General features: G+C 46.0%; 1 protein-coding gene across 1 annotated transcript in view; it reads right to left on the bottom strand.

Moving 5' to 3' along the window:
- Positions 1–334: 334 nt before the first annotated feature.
- LOC120062128 (carnosine synthase 1-like) overlaps positions 335–21,379 on the bottom strand; it is a 39,836-nt gene continuing 18,791 nt past the window's right edge. Inside the window, exons 3-10 of the mRNA XM_039011937.1 lie at positions 16,590–16,741; positions 16,029–16,118; positions 5,415–5,860; positions 5,127–5,337; positions 4,797–4,919; positions 2,366–2,643; positions 1,603–1,888; positions 335–1,329 (exon numbers count right to left, since the gene is read on the bottom strand). Of these exons, the coding sequence (XP_038867865.1) occupies positions 335–1,329; positions 1,603–1,888; positions 2,366–2,643; positions 4,797–4,919; positions 5,127–5,337; positions 5,415–5,860; positions 16,029–16,118; positions 16,590–16,741 (2,581 nt within the window). The remainder of the gene's footprint in view (positions 1,330–1,602; positions 1,889–2,365; positions 2,644–4,796; positions 4,920–5,126; positions 5,338–5,414; positions 5,861–16,028; positions 16,119–16,589; positions 16,742–21,379) is intronic.

Raw genomic sequence — 21,379 nt, forward strand, 5'->3', positions numbered from 1 at the left:
AAAAATGGAAAGGTTCTGCTACCTGAATGATTAGTCCCTGAATTTGCAATTTTGAGATAACATATTATGTTTTGATATGAGGAGTGTTTTTTCATCCTGTGATGTACCTTTTAAGCTAACTAAACTAACCCCTGCACACAGCACACCCTTGCTAAACATGGGTTCTATTCAGAAGGGTCCAATGTAGTGAACAAACATTCAGGCAGGAATATAATATATATAATTCTGCAGAGTAAGGAATCGTTTCAGCTCTTTGTATTATTTTGATCTGTGATTAAAATGTTAATATGGCACCCTCCTGAACAAACCCTGCTTCTCCCCCCTGAGTTCCTGTCTAGTTGAAATGGGACAGGAAGTAGCCCAGGTCGTAGCGTGGAGGACAGTGCAGGCCCAGCCCTTGGCAGAGGGCGAGGAGGCGCTGGCGAGCGTTGGTGGCATTGTGGGCATCTCTCACCCCGACATTACAGAAGGGCTCCTCGTACTCACCAGAGATCAGTTCATCCTCCTCTGCCAGCTCGTTCAGCCACAACGCACCCTCCTGGTGGAGCCCTCTCAGGCGCTCAGGGCTGGCTGTCGTCTTCAGGGCCTGGAGGTGCCGTGACACCACCACCATCACCCCAGCAAAGTGGCCTCTGGCTGGGAGGGCTGTGGCCGAGGGCAGGCAGGGACGCACCCCACAGGACACCATGAAGGCGGCCATCAGGAGGTCCACGCCGTACAGCTGGCGGATCCAGTCGCACAGGTAGAAGCCGCCCATGCGGGCGTTGATCTCGATGAGCCTCGGGCCCACTTCTGTCATCTTCAGCTCCACGTTGAACACGCCGTCTCGCAGGCCACAGCCCAGGCATGCGTGGTGTGCCGCGCGGATCAGCTGAGCACGCTTGTCCGGCGCCAGCCCCGAGGGCATCTGGGCGGCCGTCTCGGTGAAGGCCGGGGTGCGCGTGGGGCCGTTGTCGGACACGAAGGCGCCCTCCAGTCTCCCGTCGAACATGACCACGTCCACGTCGTGCTCGGTGCCTCCCACGTACTCCATTAGGATCATGGCGTTGCCCCAGCCCAGGCCGATGCCGGGGTAGTCTGTCTCCTCGCGGAGGTCCCCGGCGATCCTCTCAAAGTGTGCCAGACTTTCCTCCAGAGATCCTACCTTCCTCACGCCCACCGCCCCCGCGCCGTACTCCAGCTTCATCACCGCTGGGAATCTCACCACCCCCACACTGGCCCCACCAGGCCCCCCCTCCCCCCCACTGGCTGCCTTCTCCAGATCCAGGGTGCTCTCCACGTGGATACAGGGAACAGCATAGGAGGATGGGGAGGGAGAGAGGAGAGGAGCGGAGGGACGGAAAGTGCCAAAGGAATGTGAGGAGGGTGAGGAGGGTGAGGTGGAGGAAGAGGTAGGGGCGGTTGTGTCGTGTTTGCCCATTGCCTCATTGAAGAGATCTCCCCTGTCGAAATCGGCCATAGCTCTCATGCTATCTCCTTCCATGTTGACCATGCCATTCTGCTGTCTACCTCTCCTCTCATCCTCTCTAAACTCAACCAGGCTATCTGGCTGACCGGAGGGCTGCTCAACACTGATCAGGTTAGTCCCAGTAGACTTCAGTAGGCCCAAGAGGTGCCTGTGGGTGCGGCTCTTCTCCTTCGCAATGCGGATGGCCTCAGGGGGAGGCCCCCTAAGCCCCAGCCTATCACAGACCAGCGATGTCAGCACCACGCATTCGTCCCAGAAGCACACGCAGCCGTCAGGGCGGAGGCTGGAGGACAACAGCCAATCACAGATGCGGGAGCAGTGCTGGTCGTCACGCCGATGGTCGGGGAGGTCTGGCAGGGGGAGGAAGTGGTCGACCAACTGGGAGGCGAAGTGGGCAGAGTCACTGTCCACGAGCAGGATCTGATTGTAGGGGAGAAAGTTAATGAGTTCAATTCGCACATTAGCATAACTAGCTAGCCAGTAACCATTAATGTGCCATTTAATCGGACTTTGCAGTGCAGTAAAATGCACTACTAAAATAGCTGAAAAGTCTATGTTGGGCAATCTAATGTATTTACTTTCACTGTGTACACTCTTAGAAAATAATGTGCAATCTAGAACCTTAAAGGGTTCTTCGGCTGTCCCCAGAGGAAAACCCTATGAAAAACACTTTTTGGTTGCAGGTAAGAACCCTTTTGGTTCCAGGTAGAACCGTTTTGGGTTCCATGTAGAACCCTTTCTACAGAGGGTTCTACATGGAACCCAAAAGGGTTCTACCTGGAACCAAAAAGGGTTCTCTTATGGGGACAGCTGAAGAACCCTTTTGGAACCCTTTTTTTCTAAGAGTGTAGTTATTCTACATTCATCTATATAGTTATTCTCCATGTAGACATTCACCTTGAGTTTGTACTGTTTGGCTGTTTTCCAGATGAACCTCTTACTGTGTCCTCCAGCTCCCACCACCAGCACAGTTTTCCCCTGCATCAGGTAGTACTGGGAGCGGGTGAGGGGGGTGAGGAGGAGGGTGCCCCTACTCCACCCCTCTATCCCACTGTCGCATCCCTCCATCCCCATCCCTCGCTCTTGGAAGGAGGAGTGAAGACAGAGGGAGGGATGTAGGCCCAAAATAACAGGCCTGATGATGGAGCCATCCATGGTGAAAAGGAGGTCCACGCCTACGAGAGAGGGAGTAGAAAGAAGGTAGAGAGAGATAGAGATATGGAGTGGTAGAGAGGGAGATATGGAGAGGGAGATTCCTCTCAGATAGTAGCTCAGTGAGACATAGTGTTGACAGAGCGTGAGACTTATGATGTCATAAGTATACCCATGCTTTCAGAGGCTTCAACAGTAATCTGCAGTAATCTTTATCAAATCATATATCAACTCAGACAGCTTCATGAACCAACACACACCTATCATGTCGGTCTGGGCACCCGCTCCACCGCGTTGTTCTGCGGACATGCTTGACTCTGTTTCCATGACAACACAGAGGCAGGACAGGGCGGTGTCCAGTGCTAGGCGGCAGAGAGATTTTGCCATGGTAGGGTCAGTGAAACCGCACTCTAATAGGGTGGTCTCCAAAGACTGAGAGAGGGAGTGGCTGTGAGAGAGAGGATCGTCGGACACACCCACTCTACACACCAACTGAGGGAGAGGAAGAGAAAGGGAGAGGAAGAGAGAGGGAGAGGAAGAAGATAGAAGAGAAGTTAGAGATAAGGTCATTGATTTCAAACAAACAGTTCAGTTCAAGTATTTGGCATATTACATGAATGTGTCTCCCATTCCCGAGTTAAAGACAACCTCTTAGATGTTAAGTCCCCTATTTAGGGGACTTTGAGCGGTTCTGGACCGGTTCTGACTGATATTTTGGTGTACAGAACACTCTGTGAACGTCGGAGGGTCCAATTCCTTATAGTGCTTTCCGCTACCACTCTCACTTGAAGTATCAGGTTGGCTTGAAGTGAAGAGTTGACTTAAAGTGTCAGGTTTCATACATTTGCATAGGGAGTGACGTGTCACATTTTCTGGCCTATCCAGACAAATAATCGATTTCCTTTGCCTCTGAGCGATAGAGCCCAGCCTGGTAGACGACATATTAACGGGGACAGTCTAGCGAATACAACTGCTGTAGTTTCATCTCACTGTGATATTCTCAGCCAGATGTAGCCCTCTCACAATGAAAAAATACTAAATGATTTTGTAGAATTCAAACACGACCACTTTCTCTTGGTCACAGACGGTGGATTCTGCAGACATTTAAATGGTGTCTGTACGTTGTTCAAAGGACACTTGGCAGAAAATGCTCCATCATTAATTATATGAAATGGTGCCAAAATTGTATTGTCACTAAATATGATCATATTTATTTTACAGTTATAAGAAATGTGAAATCTTATAGTAAGTCGTTTATAATTTGGTTGTTACTATATTTAGAAAGCATTTCAGTCATTTCAAGCCCTAATAGGAAAAAAATTACATAAATTATATATTTTCATATTATTTGTAGTATGTACTGTACACCTCAGCTATTGATAAAAAAAGGACCAGAAAACTATGCATCATTACTCGTTATTGTTAATGACCATGTCATTAAAAAGTATTACTTTTGGGTATGTCTATTTAAATCTACATTTTGCCATAACGTTGAAGAGGAGACAACATCAACATTTTACAGAGCTATATACAAATACACTGAGTGTATAAAACATTAGGAACACCTTCCTAATATTGAGTTGCACCCCCCTTTTCCTTCAGAACAGCCTCAATTCGTCAGGGCATGGACTCTACAAGGTGTCGAAAGCATTCCACAGGGATGCTGGCCCATGTTGACTCCAATGCTTCCCACAGTTGTGTCAAGTTGGCTGGATGTCCATTGGGTGCTGGACCATTCTTGAAATTGCTGAGCGTGAAAAACCCAGCAGCTCTACAGTTCTTGAGACAAACTGGTATGCCTGGCACCTACTACCAGACCCCGTTGAAAGGCACTTCAATCTTTTGTCTTGACCATTCACCCTCTGAATGCCACACATACACAATCCATGTCTCAATTGCCTCAAGGCTTAAAAATCCTTCTTTAACCTGTCTCTACCCTTCATCTACACTGACTGAAGTGGATTTAACAAGTGACATCGATAAGAGATCATAGCTTTCACCTGGTCAGTCTATGTCATGGAAAAAGCAGGTGTTCTTAATGTTTTGTACACTCAGCTATACGTTGACAGTATTGAGGGTCAATGCAAATACATGGTAAAGGGTCAAAAAGCTGCTGCTAGTCATACAACAATGTGTTCATGATGCACATAGTCAACATTTCATTTTTCTCTCCTACCTCGTTCTCTCTCGTTCTCTGTCTCTCTTACTCTCACCTTGTAGAGGAGAGGCAGGTCCAGAGGTGAGCGAGTTACTATGGCACACAGTCTGAAGGACAGGTCTGGAACCTGAGGCCTGCAGTCTGACAGACACACAGGCACACAACAACTACCTCATTAGAACAGAGATGGAGAGGACCATCTTTAGTAATGGTCGTAGTATATTACATTGAAAGTAGTTAGAGAGTCTTTACAAGTTCAATGTCATATGAAGACCACATACAAATAAGCATGAAAACAAGGTCCTCAAACATCAAACTACACTCATCCATCCTTACTAAAGCCCTCACCGGTGTACTGTTCCCAGGTGCGGTCCTCTACCCGTGGCCCAGGCTTCAGTGGGGAGCAGTAGGCCTCCAGCAGCACTGCCTCGCCAGGGAGGAGCTGGGGAAGGAGATAACTCACCTTGGCCCAGACCTCATCCCTGCTGTTCCTGGACAGGTAGACAGGGGGTGAGGTTGCCTCGCCCACGAACCTCCCCCCACTGCACCTGAGCACCACCTAGGCACAGAGAGAAAGGAAAGCTTTGTGTACTTTTACATAAAGGCTGACTGAATTCTTTAACAAACAGGACATACCCTCTCTGATCCCCTCATATTCTCAGACTCCAGGAAACTGTCCACCTTGTTTCGGACAGAGTTCATCCCTTCCTCCGCCCCCATTTCCAGGTGCACCACCTCCACCCCTCCTGTCCTGCCCTCCTCCAGCCTCATCTGCCCCGGTGGTAACAGAAGGGCCAGGGTTGGGGGGCAGTGGATCTTGGCCTTCTGCAGCAGAACCCTGGTGGTCAGAACATTCCCCCAGAACTGACCCAGTGCTCCAGAACCTCCGCTTGGGCAGTCTGTCTCTCGGGTCATTTCCTCCTTAGCCCAAGGGTCAGATGACAGGAAGTAGGTGACCTTGCGAGGCGGGTTGAAGTTGGATAGGAAAGTGCGCCCTCCCAGGTCAAAGGTGACAGCCTTGTGGACCAGGAGGGAGGAGGAGCGAGAGAGCCAGGATGGACAGAGACACAGGAGAGCATCTCCTAAAGAGAGAGAGAGAAAGAGGGGGGGGGGGGATTTGAAAGGGGTAAACGAGAGAGAGAGAAGAAGGGAGAAACAGAAGGAGTGGGTGATGGGGGAAGTGAGGTAGAGAGAAATTGGAAGGGTGTAAGAGAGTGAGAAGAGGGGGAGGAAGGGAGAGAAGAATTATAGAGGGGTGCTAGACATCTTGTGTTTGGCATAGGGCCGATGTACCTAGAAAACTGGAGATTGGAAATATCATTGACATATTTCCATAGAAAAAGGTCAAAAGTCATAAAGATGATCGTGCCACATGTAAACAGAACTATTTTTTTACCACTTGTTCCCACTTCAACGTTGGAGTAAAGTGTTTTAATCTGTTATTGGTCCTAAGAGAGGGACAAAGTAGGCGGGAGAATGACTATTTATCATTGCTGGGATAATTATAGTTTTAACTATGCTTTGTGGAAAGTAACTACTTTGTGGGGGAACAAACAGTTACAAACAGTTACCTACAGTCTTAACATTTTTTTGCTATCATAAACCTAAAAGGGTTCTTTGGCTGTCCTCATAGGATAACCATTTGAAGAACCCTTTTGAGTTCCATGTTGAACCCTTTCCATAGAGAGTTCTACATGGAACCCAAAAGAGTTCTATCTGGAATGAAAAATGCAACCCCATTTAGACGTTTTAAGAGGAAGCTGATTCCAACTCCAATATGTGATAGATGCCGAATGAATGCTTTTGGAACACTAATGCACATGTTTTGGGAATGTCCTGTGGTGTCCCAGTGCTGGTCACATGTTTCAGATTTCTTCACAAAAATGATAGGTTTCCCTGTGAACTAAGATCCACCTTTGTTTTTGTTGAATGACTCTTCACTTGTATTGCAACTGGTTCAGAAAATAATAGTTTATGCAGGGTTAACAGCAGCAAAAAAGGTTATCCTTAGTGCTTGGATTTCCCCTACAATCCTCTCCCCTCAAACATGGTTATCATATTTTCAAGATATTATTCGTATAGAGCGATCAGTGGCCGTGATAAACAAAGCTCGGGCAAATACAGTTGAGGCATGGGATGTATTATGCAAAAACTCTATCAGATATCAACAACTCTTGACCAAGCAATGGACCTACATGGTTAGGGGAGTGAGGGAGACGCCATTTTCTTTTCTGAGAATAAAATTGAATGTTTTATTGTAAACTCTTACTTCCTTTCTGTAAATGTCATATTGTGCACTCATATAATTGATGTAAATATGTAAATAGTTGTATTGAATGTTAATGTTGTCATGTCGGCTAGTATTTGTAAAGTGATCCGGCCTTGTGTGTTGTATATTGTGAAATAAAAATAAAATGTTGATCACAAAAAAAGGGTTCTACCTAGAAACAAAAAGGGTTCTCCTTTGGGGACAGACGAAGAACCCTTTTTTCTAAGAGTGTACAACTATTTGAATACAGATCCCAAAAAATTACTATGTTTTGAAACAATTTGAATACAGATCTCAGAAAGCAACTACTTAAAAAATATATTTACAGATCTGTGGAAGTGACTACTTTTCAGAAACTATTGGATTGCCTGCCTTCAACTAATGGCAGGGTTGTATCTGGAACGGTATGTTGGAAGAAAGAAGCAGAATGAATAGCAAACACAATCTCCTATACTATTCCAATCTGACAGTCATTGGATCTACACAATACATTTCTATCTGAACATTCTGTAAATGTCCATTCTCCTGAATGACCATTGTCCCAGGCGTACATTATCAAGTCAAACAAAAACAAATGATATTTTGTACAGATATGTAAAAATACGTTGTGATGCTCAACGTCTGTATGACTCTTTCAACATGCCACTACAGTACCTACAGTACCCGATGTCACAGGAAGGCCAAAAAGATCATCAAGGACAACAACCACCCGAGCCACTGCCTGTTCACCCCGCTATCATCCAGAAGGCGAGGTCAGTACAGATGCATCAATGCTGGGACCATCTACTGCATCTTGCCTATGCCTATCATTAGTCACTTTAAATAACGCCACTTTAATAATGTTTACATATCCTACATCACTCATCTCATATATATATACTGCTCTACCATCTACTGCATCTTGCCTATGCCACATGATCATTGCTCACCCATATATTTATACGTACATATTCTTATTCATCCTTTACATTTGTGTGTGTATAATAAGATAGTTGTTGTGAATTTGTTATATTGCTTGTTAGATATTACTGCATTGTCGGAACTAGAAGCACAAGCATTTCGCTACACTCACATTAACATCTGCTAACCATGTGTATGTGACCAATGAAGTTTGATTTGAAAAAGTTGAAAGCTGCAATTTATTTGATTAATTAATGCCACTGAAAATACTGCAGAGAAATTCAAAGCCATTTGCAAACAGCAAGTTGGATGCTTAGCAAAAACAACTTTGATACTCTTTGGCCATCTGAGGGGAAGTGATCTTGTTTCAAACACAACTTTAAAGGGATAGTTTATTTAGTACACAAACTAACATGATTTCCAACTTACCTTGGCTGTAGTTGATACATGACGGCAGTTTCTGGATATATTGTTTCCTTTCGACACGTAATAGCCATATTTTGTTACTGTTAGCATTCTCAGTAACACTTAAAATCAAACTGTTACTGTGCCTGTGTTATAAAACTGTAATTCGTTTGGAAGCAACATTTTAACATGTTGTTACATAATACTTTGGTAATTGCATTTTAATTGCATAGCAATGAGCTGAAAGTTTTAGTAACTACTGTACACAAGAGGAATAGTGACTGTTCCTTATTCCACGTATGTAACAATTCCAACGTATGTAATAATTCCATTATTATGCAACAATAAAGCAATTTCTAAAGTCCTATGTAACAGCAATGTTGCTATTGTAATAATCACTAAGTTACTACATATGTATAAAAACTTGATGTTAAGTGTTACTGTATAACTTATGTCACTCATTATGAAAATATATTTGTTAAGTCATTTTGAAACTGCAAAAGTTGTCTACTCTAATGTTGAGGTGATACCATGTCCCCCTTAAAATCAGTTGGAGCTGATTTGCTGGAGTAAAAAAAAAAGAAAGTATGTCCAACAAAAGTGTATTTTATTTTTTTGCTCTTAAAACTTTGGGGGGCCAAATAATATCACTGGGGTGCCAGTTGGGGAACCCTGCTACTGTAGTTTTTGGTTCCTCGTCAAATATTTGCCAGCCATCAAATATATGTATATATTTTTCTCAAATAACTGTATATATTCAAATACCTTCAACTATTATTTATTTTTCTGAGACCTGTATTTGAATATCACAGAAAATAGTTGCCTTTTAGTTGAAACTATAAAGACTATATTCAACTACCTGAGTATTTTCAAATAAACTACAAATAAACACATACTGTAAAGTACAAAATGCAACTATTTTCTGCCCATGTCTGCTATTTATGTATAAAAAGAGTCAAGGAGGGGAGTGACATTCTAATGAAATGTCAACCTACACTAGTGAGCTTTCCCCTCAACCCGTTGGCCATCAGGCTAAAATTAGAGCTATTACTGTTAGACTCAGAGTTTTTCTCTAGAAGGCGATTATGTTATTTGATAATGACACTAATGAATCACATAAAAGGATTGCCGTTCCAATATATACACTACATGACCAAAAGTATGTGGACACCTGCTTGTCGAACATCTCATTCCAAAATCATGGGCATTAATATGGAGTTGGTCCCCCCTTTGCTGCTATAACAGCCTACACTCTTCTGGGAAGTCTTTCTAGTAGATGTTGGAACATTGCTGCAGGGACTTGCTTCCATTCAGCCACGAGAGCATTAGTGAGGTCGGGCACTGATGTTGGGCGATTAGGCCTGGCTTGCAGTCAGTGTTCCAATTCATCTCAAAGTTGTTTGATGGGGTTGAGGTCAGGGCTCTGTGCAGGCCAATCAAGTTCTTCCACACGATCTCGACAACTCATTTCTGTATGTTCTTGCTTGTGCACAGGGGCATTGTCATTCTGAAACAGGAAAGGGCCTTTCCCAAGCTGTTGCCATGAAGTTGGAAGCACGGAATCGTCTAGAACGTCATTGTATGCTGTAGCGTTAAGATTTCACTTCACTGGAACTAAGGAGTCTGAACCATGAAAAACAGCCCCAGACCATTATTCCTCTTCCACCAATCTTTACAGTTGGTACTGCATTGGGGCTGGTAGCATTCTCCTGGCATCCGCCAAACCCAGATTAGTCCTTTGGACAGCCAGATGGTGAAGCGTGATTCATCACTCCAGAGAACACGTTTCCACTCCAGAGTCCAATGGCGGCGAGCTTCACACCACTCCAGCCGACGCTTGGCATTGCGCATGGTGATCTTAGGCTTGTGTGCGGCTGCTCAGCCATGTAAACCCATTTCATGAAGCTCCCGACGAGCAGTTCTTGTGCTGATGTTGCTTCCAGAGGCCGTCTGGAACTTGGTAGTGAGTCTTGCAACCGAGGACAGACAATTTTTACACGCTACTCACTTCAGCAGTCCTGTTCTGTGAGCTTGTGTGCCCTAGCACTTCACGGCTTAGCTGTTGTTGCTCCTAGACGTTTTCATTTCACAATGACAGCACTTACAGTTGACCGGGGCAGCTCTAGCAGGGCAGAAATTTGGCGAACTGACTTGTTGGAAAGGTGGCATCCTATGACGGTGCCATGTTGAAAGTCACTGACTTCTTCAGTAAGGCCATTCTACTGCCAATGTTTGTCTATGGAGATTGCATGGCTATGTGCCCTGTCAGCAACAGCTGTGGCTGAAATAGCCAAATCTACTAATGTGAATGGGTGTCGACATATTTTTGTATATATAGTGTATTTTACTGGTGCTCTGACAAGGTAAAGTTTTTAGGTCTATAGATGGATAAGAAAACCATGTACAATCTAACACCATTCTGCTTGGCACTAAGGGACACTTGGAAGACATCTTGGAAAACAATTTGGCACATACTTTGAAGGGTAAAGGTATATGTTTTGGCCGATGCTCTAGCCAAACAGGCTTTACATTGATTTACTGTTAGACTGATACCGGCAAGTGTGTAACGGCAGTCTAGCTCTCCCTCCTCCTCGGACGAGGAGAGGCGAGAAGGATCGGAGGACCAATGTGCAGCGTGGTAAGTTTCCATGATTTAATATGCACGAAAACAATACACAATACAAAATAACAAAAGAACTAACCGCAACAGTCCCGTGTGGCACAAACACTGACACAGGAAACAACCACCCACAATCCCCAACACAAAACAAGCCACCTATATATGATTCTCAATCAGGGACAACGATTGACAGCTGCCTCTGATTGAGAACCTTGCTTGGTCCGAGAACCATATTAGGCTGAACACAGAAACAGACAAACTAGACACACAACATAGAATGCCCACCCAGCTCACGTCCTGACCAACACTAAAACAAGCACAACACATAAGAACTATGGTCAGGACGTGACAGTACCCCCCTCCTGAGGTGCGGACTCCGAACGCACCCCTAAAACTCAAGGGGAGGGTCTGGGTGGGCATCTGTCCGCGGTGGCGGCTCCGGCGCAGGACGAGGACACCACTCCACCATTGTCTTTGTCCCCCTCCTTAGCGTCCTTTGAGTGGCGACCCTCGCCCCCGACCTTGACCTAGGAATCCTCACTAAGGTCCCCACATGATTTAGGAGACAGCTCAGGACAGAGAGGTAGCTCAGGACAGCTCAGGACTGAAGGGCAGCTCCGGACTAATGGCAGCTCCGGGCTGAGGGGCAGCTCATGACTGGAGGGCAGCTCATGACTGGAGGGCAGCTCATGACTGGAGGGCAGCTCCTGTCTGGCGGGCGGCTCTGGCTGCTCCTGTCTGGCGGGCGGCTCTGGCTGCTCCTGTCTGGCGGGCGGCTCTGGCTGCTCCTGTCTGGCGGGCGGCTCTAGCGGCTCCTGACTGACGGACGGCTCTAGCGGCTCAGGACAGACGGGCGGCTTTGAAGGCTCAGGACAGACGGGCGGCTTTGAAGGCTCAGGACAGACGGGCAGTGCAGGCGGCTCTGGGCAGACGGGCAGTGCAGGCGGCTCTGGGCAGACGGGCAGTGCAGGCGGCACTGTGCAGACGGGCAGTGCAGGCGGCACTGGGCAGACGGGCAGTGCAGGCGGCACTGGGCAGACGGCAGACTCTGGCCGGCTGAGGCGCACAGTAGGCCTGGTGCGTGGTGCCGGAACTGGTGGTACCGGGCTAAGGACACGCACCTTAAGGCTAGTGCGGGGAGCAGGAACAGGGCACACTGAACTCTCGAGGCGCACTATAGGCCTGGTGCGTGGTACCCGCACTGGTGGTACCGGGCTGAGGGCACGCACCTCAGGGCGAGTGCGGGGAGAAGGAACAGTGCGTACAGGGCTCTGGAGACGCACAGGAGGCTTGGTGCGTGGTGCCGGAACTGGAGGTACTGGGCTGGAGACACGCACCACAGGGAGAGTGCGTGGAGGAGAAACAGGGCTCTGGAGACGCACTGGAAGCCTGGTGCGTGGTGTAGGCACTGGTGGTACTGGGCTGGAGACACGCACCTCAAAGCTAGTGCGGGGAGCAGGAACAGGGCACACTGGACTCTCGAGGCGCACTATAGGCCTGGTGCGTGGTACCGGCACTGGTGGTACCGGGCTGAGGGCACGCACCTCAGGGCGAGTGCGGGGAGAAGGAACAGTGCGTACAGGGCTCTGGAGACGCACAGGAGGCTTGGTGCGTGGTGCCGGAACTGGAGGTACTGGGCTGGAGACACGCACCACAGGGAGAGTGCGTGGAGGAGGAACAGGGCTCTGGAGACGCACTGGAAGCCTGGTGCGTGGTGTAGGCACTGGTGGTACTGGGCTGGAGACACGCACCTCAAAGCTAGTGCGGGGAGCAGGAACAGGGCACACTGGACTCTCGAGGCGCACTATAGGCCTGGTGCGTGGTACCGGCACTGGTGGTACCGGGCTGAGGGCACGCACCTCAGGGCGAGTGCGGGGAGAAGGAACAGTGCGTACAGGGCTCTGGAGACGCACAGGAGGCTTGGTGCGTGGTGCCGGAACTGGAGGTACTGGGCTGGAGACACGCACCACAGGGAGAGTGCGTGGAGGAGGAACAGGGCTCTGGAGACGCACTGGAAGCCTGGTGCGTGGTGTAGGCACTGGTGGTACTGGGCTGGGGCGGGAAGGTGGCGCCGGATATACCGGACCGTGCAGCCGTACTTGCTCCCTTGAGCACCGAGCCTGCCCAACCTTACCTGGTTGCATGCTCCCCGTAGCCCGACCAGTGCGGGGAGGTGGAATAACCCGCACTGGGCTGTGTTGGCGAACCGGGGACACCATGCGTAAGGCTGGTGCCATGCATGCCGGCCTGAGGAGACGTACTGGAGGCCAGATACGTTGAGCCGGCCTCATGGCACCTGGCTCAATGCTCGCTCTAGCCCGGCCGATACGTGGAGCTGGAATGTACCGCACCGGGCTATACACACGTACAGGAGACACCGTGCGCTCTTCCGCATAACACGGTGTCTGCCCGTACTCCCGCTCTCCACGGTAAGCATGGGAAGTGGGCGCAGGTTTCCTACCTGACTTCGCCACACTCCTCTTTAGCCCCCCCCCCCCCCCCCAATACATTTTTGGGGTTTCTTCACGGGCTTCCAGCCACGCTTCCGTGCTGCCTCCTCATACCACCGCTCCTGGGCTTTAGCTGCCTCCATCTCTTCCCGAGAGCGGCGATGTTCTCCTAAGTGAGCCCAGTGTCCTTTTCCCTCCAAAATTTCCTCCCATGTCCAGGAGTCCTGTGTAGTTGGCCACTGCTGCTGCTGTCGCTGCCCGTAGCCACGCTGCTTGGTCCGAGTTTGGTGGGTGGTTCTGTAACGGCAGTCTAGCTCTTCCTCCTCCTCGGACGAGGAGAGGCGAGAAGGATCGGAGGACCAATGTGCAGTGTGGTAAGTTTCCATGATTTAATATGCACGAAAACAATACAAAATAACAAAAGAACTAACCGTAACAGTCCCGTGTGGCACAAACACTGACACAGGAAACAACCACTCACAATCCCCAACACAAAACAAGCCACCTATATATGATTCTCAATCAGGGACAACGATTGACAGCTGCCTCTGATTGAGAACCATATTAGGCTGAACACAGAAACAGACAAACTAGACACACAACATAGAATGCCCACCCAGCTCACGTCCTGACCAACACTAAAACAAGCACAACACATAAGAACTCTGGTCAGGACGTGACAAAGTGTGTACTGGTACTTATACAAAAACTGTGACCAAATGTTTATTTTGTTTTGACATTTTGACAGATTTCCATGACCAACAATTGGCGGAGTCTCTACATACATATAAAAAAGTAATGATAAATGTGGTATTGACACTGGCTGCTGGCTGCTCTCTGATCCCATGTAGCCTGTTAGGCAACTTCATAAAACACATGTGGTCAACCCTCAGTCTGGACAGCTACTGGGTGTGCAGGCTTTTGATCCAGCCCTGCTCAAACACAAACAGTGTATTACTGTCTGTGCACATCAAGCCCAGACGATAGTGGAGATCCATAAAGCCCACTAGCGGCTGCCCAGGCTACTTTGCAGGCTGACTAGCATCTATTGATGTTGCAATGTCCCATATATTGGATGCCCAAATCAACTGGAAGTATCTACAAAACAAGTTGAAGCCACTTAATACAAAAGAAAGGCTACATCTAATATGTTTTCCTAAAATTACTTTTCACGATTCATATGATTAAATTCACCGCGATTGAACAGAATCCCAATTAATACAATGGCAAAATGAATCATTAGTTTCATAAAAAATAATAGTTTATATTAATCATTTGAATCGTTATTCGCGAGTGTCAGTGGAACGTTTTTGGACATGATGAAAACATTAATACATGCTAATAATAACTAAACAGTTAACTATAAAGATAACTAGCCAGGCTACAATATATATTTTTTCTACCTATTTAATCTGTTCTCTATCATATTTTATAGTCTAAGCCAGGGCTCTCCAACCCTGTTCCTGGAGCGCTACCCTCCTGTAGGTTTTCTCTCCAACACCAGTTGTAACTAACCTGATTTCAATTTATCAACCAGCTAATTATTACAATCAGGTGTGATGGATTAGGGTTGGAGTGAAAACCTACAGGACAGTAGTTCTCTAGGAACAGGGTTGGAGACCCCTGGTCTAGGCCTACCTGCTGCTACAATATCCTTGAGCAACCGCCCACTCGCACACATGTAGGTGATGCGCGCACACACATACAGTACTGTCACGTGTGCTCCCTCTCCGGCCTCTAGGTCACCAGCCTGCTCGTTATGGCGCACACCTGTCACCATTGTTGCGTGCACCTGGGCGTCATCAGACTCACTTGGACTCCATCACTTCCCTGATTACCTTCGCTTTATATGTCACTCTCTTTGGTTCCTTCCCCAGGCATTATTGTTTCTGTTCCTGTGTTATGTATGTGCGTTGTTCGTGTTTCCTATTTTGTATTATGTTGTGTTTTGTTTATTTATTAAAAACACTCACTCCTTGAACTTGCTTCCCGACTCTCAGCGCACATCGTTACAAGTATGCACTAAAGCAAGGCTATTCAGCTATATTCTCATGGGGCCAGATGTAAAAAAAAGGTTAATTGTGAGCATAATATTGTGTCGCTTAATTAAACCGTTCAAGTGCAGGAGTCAAGTTTATATGAATAAAAAATAATCAACATGCCACACAGGTGCTAGAAACCGCTAGAAACCGCTAAATAACTACACTATACAGTATACAACCACCATAGTGCATGTCATTTTGGCACTGAATGTCGTATTTTTGCGTTTTTAAAAATATTAATGTTCAGAATTGATCAAAGGGCCAATCTAAATTAATAACACGGGCCGGATCTAGCAGCTGTGCCGCCAGTTGAATAGTCTTGCGCTAAAGTGTCATATTCCGATCCTGGCTGATATGGTGATTATTATGTGATTGATCAACTATTCAAAAATAACAGTTCCTAAATTACATTAAAATAAATGATGAAATTAATTTCCATGACTTTTCCTGGCATGGAAAACACAATTGTAAAAATCTATGTATTTTCCAGGATTTTCATGAAGTACAAACCCTGCTTGTACATATCTGCTGTGTTTCCTGTCTGGGTGTGTTCTGCTACCATACCTGGGCTCCGTTGGCCTGCCTCTAACAGCAGAGAGAGGTAGGGGAGTGGGGATCCCAAAACACAGATGCACATCTCAGAGTGACTCATACCTGGAAGAGAACACAGTAGAACTGCCATTATGGTCAAAATCCCCATACATCGGTACTTCAGCCTTTCATGAAATAGAAAGTAGTTAGGTCCAAAAACAACTATACAGGGGTCAGCAATATGGTAGGTCATCTAAGCTAATTTCCTACATGCACACAGCCCTCTGGCCCTTTCCGGTCTGCAGACACACTTTGATACACCTGTTCACCTGCTAACCCAGTGACATATAGTGCTAAACTCACATGGTCTGGGTGACTCTGTGCAGGTTAAGATCCAGTGATAGGTTCACCTGGCCTGTAGGCTTAGTTCTGATTTAACGGTTCAGAGAGTCACAGGTAGAAATGAAAGGTGATAGAGCATGACTCCAATATCATAGAGATTGTAATAAACATGGAGGTGTCTTTCTAGCCTGGTACACTTTTATCTGACACATCCTGAATGTTTCAGCCTGGTGATCGTAGCTCGGGTCTCACCCTGTGGCAGGTCCTGTGTTTCAGGCAGGTCGATCTCCCTCAGAGCCTCCTGCAGGGTCTGGAACAGCGCCACCTCCTGTCTGGAGGACCGTGCCCTCGGTCCCCCAGTAGCACAGCCCCCTGGAGAGGAGGGGAGGCTGGGGACAACGGTGCTGGGGGGAGAGCTGAGAGAGAGCTGTGGGGGATAGGTGTGAGATGGACAATGTGTGTGTGTGTGTGTGTGTGTGTGTGTGTGTGTGTGTGTGTGTGTGTGTGTGTGTGTGTGTGTGTGTGTGTGTGTGTGTGTGTGTGTGTGTGTGTGTGTGAGCGAGCGAGAGAGCCAGAGAGTGTAATATAATAGGATTAATGAGAAAATAATCTAAAATTGAGAGGAGACCTGTCATCAAAGGGATTGTATTATAATCTATACATTTATAAACTATCTACAATTACAATTTATAAACAAAGCAGTTCGACACATACAACAACACAGAGTTACACATGGAGTAAAACAAACATACAGTCAATAATACAGTAGAAAAATAAGTCGATATACAATGTGAGCAAGTGAGGTGAGATAAGGGAGGTGAAGGCAAAAAAAGGCCATGGTGGCGAAGTAAATACAATATAGCAAGTAAAACACAATGGTAGATTTGCAGTGGAAGAATGTACAAAGTAGAAATAGAAATAATGGGGTGCAAAGGAGCAAAATAAATAAATAAATACAGTAGGGGAAGAGGTAGTTGTTTGGGCAAAATTATAGATGGGCTATGTACAGGTGCAATAATCTGTGAGCTGCTCTGACAGCTGGTACTTAAAACTAGTGAGGGAGATAAGTGTTTCCAGTTTCAGAGATTTTTGTAGTTCGTTCTAGTCATTGGCAGCAGAGAACTGGAAGGAGAGGCGGCCAAAGGAGGAATTGGTTTTGGGGGTGACCAGAGAGATATACCTGCTGGAGCGCGTGCTACAGGTGGGTGCTGCTATGGTGACCAGTGAACTGAGATAAGGGGGGACTTTACCTAGCAGGGTCTTGTAGATGACCTGGAGCCAGTGGGTTTGGCGACGAGTATGAAGCGAGGGCTAGCCAACAAGAGCGTACAGGTCGCAGTGGTGGGTAGTATATGGGGCTTTGGTGACAAAACGGATAGCACTGTGATAGACTGCATCCAATTTATTGAGTAGGGTATTGGAGGCTATTTTGTAAATGACATCGCTGAAGTCGAGGATCGGTAGGATGGTCAGTTTTATGAGGGTATGTTTTGCAGCATTAGTGAAGGATGCTTTGTTGCAAAATAGGAAGCCAATTCTAGATTTAACTTTGGATTGGAGATGTTTGATGTGAGTCTGGAAGGAGAGTTTACAGTCTAACCAGACACCTAGGTATTTGTAGTTGTTCACATATTCTAAGTCAGAACCGTCCAGAGCAGTGATGCTGGACGGGCGGGCAGGTGCAGGCAGCGATCGGTTAAAGAGCATGCATTTAGTTTTATTTGTATTTAAGAGCAGTTGGAGGCCACGGAAGGAGAGTTGTATGGCATTGAAGCTCGTCTGGAGGGTTGTTAACACAGTGTCCAAAGAAGGGCCAGAATGGTGTCGTCTGAGACAGTATACCACGCGTATGACAAAACATGTTGTCACGCCCTGACCTTAGAGATCCTTTTATTTCTCCATTTGGTTAGGTCAGGGTGTGATTAGGGTGGGCATTCTAGTATTTTCGTTTCTATGTTGGCCTGGTATGGTTCCCAATCAGAGGCAGCTGTCTATCATTGTCTCTGATTGGGGATCATATTTAGGCATCCTTTTCCCACCTGTTGTTTGTGGGATCTTGTTTTTGTGCAGTTGCCTTGAGCACTGCAATACTGCACGTTTGTTATATTCTTTGTTGTTTTGGTTGTAAGTTTCATTATTAAATATAATGTGGAACTCTACACACGCTGCGCCTTGGTTCACTCATTTCAACAAGCGTGACACATGTATTTTTACTGCTCTAATTACTTTGGTAAACAGTTTATAATAGCAATAAGGCACCTCAGGGGTTTGCAATATACACTGAACAAAAACATAAACGCAACATGCAATAATTTCAAAGATTTTACTTACAGTTCATATAAGACAATCTGTCAATTGAAATAAATTCATTAGGCCCTAATCTATGGATTTCACATTGAAATAAATTCATTAGGCACTAATCTATGGATTTCACATGACTGGGAAAACAGATATGCAGATACCTTAAAAAAAAGGTACGGGCATGGATCAAAAAACCAGAACCATCTGGTGTGACCACCCTTTGCCTCAAGCAGCATGACACATGTCCTTCGCATAGAGTTGTTCAGGCTGTTGATTGTGGCCTGTGCAATGTTGTCCCACTCCTCTTCACGTCGATCCAGAGCATCTCAAACATGCTCAATGGGTGACATGTCTGGTGAGTATGCAGGCCATGGAAGAACTGGGCCATTTTCAGTTTCCAGGAATTGTGTACGGATGCCTGCGAAATGGGGCAGTGCATTATCATGCTGAAATATGAGGTGATGGCGGCGGATGAATAGAACGACAATGGGCCTCAGGATCTCGTGACGGTATCTCTGTGCAATCAAATTACCATCAATAAAATACAATTGTATTCGTTGTCCGTAGCCCCAACACCACCATAGGGCACTCTGTTCACAACGTTGCCATCAGAAAACCGCTCTCCCAAATGACGCCAAACACGCTGTCTGCCTGGTGCAGTTGAAACTGTGATTCATCTGTGAAGAGCACGCTTCTCCAGCGTTCCAGTGGCCATCGAAGGTAAGCATTTGCACAATGAAGTCGATTATGACGACAAACTGCAGTCAGGTTAAGACCCTGGTGAGGACGACGAGCACGCAGATGAGCTTCCCTGAGACAGTTTCTGACAGTTTGTGATGAAATTCTTCAGTTGTGCAAACCCACACTTTCATCAGCTGTCCGGTGGATGGTCTCAGATGATCCCGCAGTTGAAGAAGCCGGATGTGGAGGTCCTGGGCTGGCGAGGTTACATGTGGTCTGAGGTTGTGACGATGTTTGGACGTACTGCCAAATTCTCTAAAACGACATTGGAGGTGGCTTTTGGTAGATAAATGAACATTAAATGATCTGGAAACAGCTCTGGTGGACATTCCTGCAGTCAGCAAGTCAATTGCACACTCCCTCAAAACTTCAGACATCTGTGGCATTATGTTGTGTGACAAAACTTCACATTTTAGAGTGGCCTTTTATTGTCCCCGGCACAAGGTGCACCTGTGTAATGATCATGCTGTTTAATCGGCTTCTTGATATGCCATACCTGTCAGGTGGATGGATTATCTTGGCAAATGAGAAATACTTACTAACAGGGATGTAAACAAATTTGTGCACAAAATTTGAGAGAAATACGTTTTTGTGCGTAAGGAACATTTCTGTGATCTTTTATTTCAGCTCATGAAACATGGCAACAACACTTTACATGTTGCATTTATATTTTTGTTCAGTGTAGTATCGTCCAAAATGTATATTGTGATAGTTAACTGCATAATTCCCCCCCCCACCACTACTATAAACTACTTAAAACCCCTTTACAAACCCTTCATGAACTGTTTTTCCTTGATGTAAGGTATGAACACTTCCCCCCCCCCCAATTGATTTCCAACCAGTTTCCCTTTCCAACTATAAATAATTAATAGTCAATAAACCATTCCATGATGTAAATTGTGAACACGATTTTTCCCTCAAGTGTTACCCAACACTGTCTGAGAGGGGAATGTGAACGTCAGAGTCACACTGATACTGTTAAACACATGCCACTGACAGCTGATAGCTGATAGCTGTGTGTGTACATATAATACCGCATCACACCCACGTAGTAAACACTCTTTCATTAGCATACACACACACGGTTTTGGTCCTATGGCTTTTTAAACACTGGAATATATTCCAATAAAGTATGGATTGGTATGGGCCCCAGAAAAACATTGTTAATTAAATGCTAAGATCTCTCTTTTATGTTTATAGGTTTTATATTATAATCACATCAGTTATTTACAGCTATACTGTTTGAAGTTTATATTTTTTTAGAACACAAAATGTTATTTCATAATATTTATCAGTTAGCTGGCTAAATCATTGTTATGTGGGCGCTAAAATCAGATATCAAATACAAACATGCATTAATTATTTATGCAAATGAATCACATACACAGAAACAGCATTGTTTGGTATGCAATCATGCAGAAGAACTATACACACGGTCGGCTTGTTCTCCTTCAAACCTCTCTCTTTGTCCATCAAGCTACAGTTGAAGTCTGAAGTTTACATACACCTTAGCCAAATACATTTAAACTCAGTTTTTCACAATTCCTGACATTTAATCCAAGTAAAAATTCACTGTCTTAGGTCAGTTAGGATCACCACTTTATTTTAAGAATGTGAAGTGTCAGAATAATAGTAGAGAAAATGATTTATTTCAGCTTTTATTTCTTTCATCACATTCCCAGTGGGTCAGAAGTTTACACACACTTAATTAGTATTTGGTAGCATTGCCTTTAAATTGTTTAACTTGGGTCAAATGTTTTGGGTAGCCTTCCACAAGCTTCCCACAATAAGTTGAGTGAAATTTGGCCCATTCCTCCTGACAGAGCTGGTGTAACTGAGTCAGGTTTGTAGGCCTCCTTGCTCGCACACACTTTTTCAGTTCTGCCCACAAATGTTCTATAGAATTGAGGTCAGGGCTTTGTGATGGCCACTCCAATACCTTGACTTTGTTGTCCTTAAGCCATTTTGCCACAACTTTGGAAGTATGCTTGGGGTCATTG

The sequence above is a fragment of the Salvelinus namaycush genome, chromosome 17 (assembly GCF_016432855.1).
Source record: "Salvelinus namaycush isolate Seneca chromosome 17, SaNama_1.0, whole genome shotgun sequence".
In the NCBI taxonomy this organism is placed as follows: domain Eukaryota; kingdom Metazoa; phylum Chordata; class Actinopteri; order Salmoniformes; family Salmonidae; genus Salvelinus; species Salvelinus namaycush.